Raw genomic sequence first — 4,239 nt, 5'->3', positions numbered from 1 at the left:
TTTTAAAAAACCCAGCAACAATAATTTTTACATTTGTGGGCATATAGGCTAGTACCACAGACGGATCTACAGTCTTACAGACAAGTCTAGAAATGCTTCCTGTTATATTATTTAAGGCAGTTGCTCTACATGTAATTCAAAATCTGAAACACACACAAATACAAAACTAAAACAATCTAGCGATTCAATACAGCCCAAGCTTGTCAACGCTCCTCTTTTGAGGAAAAAGAAGCAAAACATTTGAGAAGCACAAATTGTTCAAGTGTAACAAGATACTACTAGCCTTATTGGAGAAATTTTCTCTTGGGGCTGGATCAGCTAAGTGTTAATATGCATTTGTATGGTATGTTTACATAAAAAAATAACAAGCGTTATTATTTGTTTGTATACAGTAATTCACTAACAGAAGGTGATACTTGAATTCTTACATTTCACTTTTGTGTGTAGATTTGCTTTGGGTGTTGGGAAAACAGCTGTGTGTAATAAATGTTTAAAATTGGTGGACATTCACATCTACTGTCAGATCTGTGACATTTTGTAAGCGTATTAAAAAAATTAAAAAATCCTACATTGGTATGAGTATTCTTCAACACAGGGCTGGAGAAGTTGTGACCCTCCAGATATTGTTAAGCTCCAGCTCCCAGTGAACACAGGCAAGTGTCAGGTATGATGTGAGTTTGTAGTACCATCACCTGGAGGACCAGGCAGGTGCACTAGTTCTGCCTTGGAGACAAAATGGGAAAGCCACTTATTTCATTGGACCAACTTCTGATGGTGAAAGGATATGCAAGCCCCCTTATGAGGAACGGCTAAGGGAGCTGGGCATGTTTAGCCTGGAGAAGAGGAGGTTAAGGGGTGATATGATAGCCATGTTCAAATATATAAAAGGATGTCACATAGAGGAGGGAGAAAGGTTGTTTTCTGCTGCTCCAGAGAAGCGGACACGGAGCAATGGATCCAAACTACAAGAAAGAAGATTCCACCTAAACATTAGGAAGAACTTCCTGACAGTAAGAGCTGTTCGACAGTGGAATTTGCTGCCAAGGAGTGTGGTGGAGTCTCCTTCTTTGGAGGTCTTTAAGCAGAGGCTTGACAACCATATGTCAGGAGTGCTCTGATGGTGTTTCCTGCTTGGCAGGGGGTTGGACTCGATGGCCCTTGTGGTCTCTTCCAACTCTATGATTCTATGATTCTAAGTTGCACAGACAACTTCTAGAAGACACAAAACCAAGGTTCCTAAAGCTGAACTGTATATTGAGAAAAATTGGTTACACAGGTGTAATATATGTTTGCTTTGTGTGACTTCAGGTAAAGAACAGTTGAATCGCTAATTGTTCAATACTTGAGACACATGACACTTTACTCTCCAGGGGTAAAAATCATCGCAGTGCCTTAAAACTTCTGTTTAGCCCATTCTTCTTTGTTTACAGCAACATTTGGGTTAAGCCCCTAGCATGAAATTTAAACCTTTTTTTTACAAATTTGTGCTTATCTTCGTGTTTATCGTGAAGGGGGAGTGCTGATGCACACACAGAAACCCGATGACAATTAGTTCTTGTTCAGTAAACATGTTTTATGAGCATTGTTAGATATTAAGACTAGGTGATTTCTGGCCCACACTTTCACTACACAGAATGCCACAGTCAATGGAGTTGAGCACATCTGATTTACTCTCAGCACTTCACAAGGCAAATGAAGGAAAGGAGTTAAAACTTCCAGGACCGGTTATTAAATCAATGTACCCACAAAAGCTGCAGTTTTCAAAGAACGTGGAATGATTTTGCAAGCCTTTCTTCAGCAAAATAGACAGAAGAGGGTCAAATTGGTGGCATATGGCATGTGCCACCAATTTCTCCCAAGTATAGAACCTTCTCCCAAGTGTGGCATCCACTCACAAGAAGGAGGTAGCACCAGGCTTGAAATTTTACTGGGATCTTTTCTTTCTTCCAGCAACTTGGGCTTGCCAGACAGGAAGTCTGCTATCCAAATACTAACGTCCTTTACTGCAGTTAGGTTGCTTCAGATAATGCCTTGAGTCCTTTGAAAAAATGATTTCAACTCCACTGCTTTACCAAAGCAGATGTCACAAAACCCCCTTTTCATCAACCCTCTTATTTGTTAAACTAAAAGTGACCGGAAGGAGATGGAGGCTATAGCCGCACACTGCTTTTCTTTTTAATAACTCAAGGTACATTTGCATACTGGTGTGTCTTTGTACAGATGCATAGCCACTGTTTTCTAAAGGAAACCACAATATAAGGTAGCTTTCCTATGTGCTCCTTGCAATGTAACAGTCTTGAGCAATAACCTTTTATATGGAAACCATCTCCAACCATTTTTAGACTTGAAAACCCTTTCACCTAACCCATGTGGCGAGTTAAAATACGTTATTGGTTAAAGAAATGAAGGGGAAAGTCCACCGCGTCCATTTCCTTTTCTACTATGCTGGAAGTTTATCATCCCGTCTCCCACCAGTATAGTTTGGGAGGGGGTGGTGAAGGAGCAGCAGCATAGCTTTATCACGTGTCCTTCCACTGCAGCCTCTTCATTTATCTGTTCTTTGAGCTGTAGCTGAAGGAGACACCATTCTTCATGGAACCATTCATGGCATTCCTTGGGTTCTCTCTTTCAACCTTCTCTCTGCTGAAGATGGTGTCCTGGTCACTGTCAAACTCTGACTCTGAAACCATCAGGCTGGAATTGTGTTCTGTGCTTCTGTGCTTTATACCTGAGATAGGGAGGAGATGGGAAGCAGAAGATTCTTTGCAACGTCTGCTTACTATTTGATCTCCGTTATCCGCAATGTCAAATTGAGGAAGTAATGTTACGTCTTACTACCATAAACCATCACCCAGAGCCACACCACCACAAGCAATCCAACATGAACATGGAGTGCTAACTCTTTCTAAAGAAGAAGAAGAAGAGTTGGGATTAGATATCCCGCTTTATCACTACTCGAAGGAGTCTCAAAGCGGCTAACATTCTCCTTTCCCTTCCTCCCCCACAACAAACACTCTGTGAGGTGAGTGGGGCTGAGAGACTTCAGAGAAGCGTGACTGGCCTAAGGTCACCCAGCAGCTGCATGTGGAGGAGCGGAGACGCAAACCCGGTTCACCAGATTACGAGTCTACCGCTCTTAACCACTACAGCACACTGACTCTCCTTTCCATGCAATGTTCCAGGCGACATGTAAATAAGCTTATTGACATCACTGCTAGAGTCTGCTGCTCCTTCTGTTATGATCCAATAGAGGAGTGGGGATGCTACTCAACTAAATAATTGGACGAGCACAAGGGACTTCCTCTCACACGTGCCCTGTACCGTTCCCAAATCTACTCCAGAGGGTTGAGGAAACTCTCAGAGCAGTTTTAGAGAGGGGAGTGTTCTGTTGCACAGATAAATCCTTGCACTGATTTAATCAATGACTTAGTGCTACCCACACACATGCCCTGTGAGCCTATCATCAAGGAACACAACTGCCTCTCTTTGGGACGCAAGCAGTAGCTGCCATTCACCTCTGATGAGCATGTTGACGGCAATATTTATTGGCCTGAACTACAACCAGTTCAGACCAACTTCAGTTGCAGCAGAATCCAAACAAAAGGAAACAGCATGCTCTTGTTGCAGAAAGGTGGGGCAGAAATAATTGAAAAGAAATACATGGTGATTTTTTGGTTCCTTGGCAGGGAAATGCAAGTGCTATTGCAACTTGGGAGATTTAACACGGCCGGGACTTTTATTGGAGACAGCCCACTCCATTAGATGCTATCCTGCCTTAAAATGTGAAAGCGCCAGATGCATGCGAAAGAAAAGTCTGTATTAATAGCACAAGAAACAGAAAGCCACATACGAATTGTAGCAAAGGTTGGAAGACATGGAAATAAAAAGGGGGAAAGAAACATACCGTATTTAGGCCTGAGCTCCATTCTCTCCTGATCATCTATATTATCCAAAATTGTGTATTTTGTTTTCTTTCTTATTTTAGTCCTCTTTCTGCTAAAAGATGAAATATTCTACTTAAAGCTGGGAAACCAAGTACCCATCCCCCCCCCACAGGTGATATTTCCTTAGGAACCACCCCAACCACAAAGGATATACATTATGTACCACCCCAACCACAAAGGATATACATTATGTAAACCAAGGATGAAATACTAGGCCATACCCACTCCCCAGCCATACCCCACTCCAGGGCACACCCCTCACCATTTTATTTTATTTTACTGGTACCCTGCTTGA

The 4,239-nt window shown here is 42.2% G+C and overlaps 1 protein-coding gene across 7 annotated transcripts in view; it reads right to left on the bottom strand.

Annotated features, from left to right (window-relative positions):
* Positions 1-1,558: 1,558 nt before the first annotated feature.
* The window catches only part of KIAA0319, a 30,825-nt gene continuing 28,144 nt past the window's right edge, over positions 1,559-4,239 (bottom strand). For all 7 annotated transcript variants that reach the window (XM_083449160.1, XM_083449158.1, XM_083449161.1 and 4 more), the window contains 2 exons: positions 3,905-3,996; positions 1,559-2,728 (listed from right to left, as the gene is read on the bottom strand). In XM_083449160.1, coding sequence (XP_083305286.1) covers positions 2,550-2,728; positions 3,905-3,996 — 271 coding nt within the window. In that variant the 3' untranslated portion in view covers positions 1,559-2,549. The remainder of the gene's footprint in view (positions 2,729-3,904; positions 3,997-4,239) is intronic.

Source organism: Podarcis tiliguerta (genome assembly GCF_965153285.1).
Source record: "Podarcis tiliguerta genome assembly, chromosome: 7".
Classification (NCBI taxonomy): domain Eukaryota; kingdom Metazoa; phylum Chordata; class Lepidosauria; order Squamata; family Lacertidae; genus Podarcis; species Podarcis tiliguerta.
This window is presented reverse-complemented; position numbering and strand designations above follow the sequence as displayed.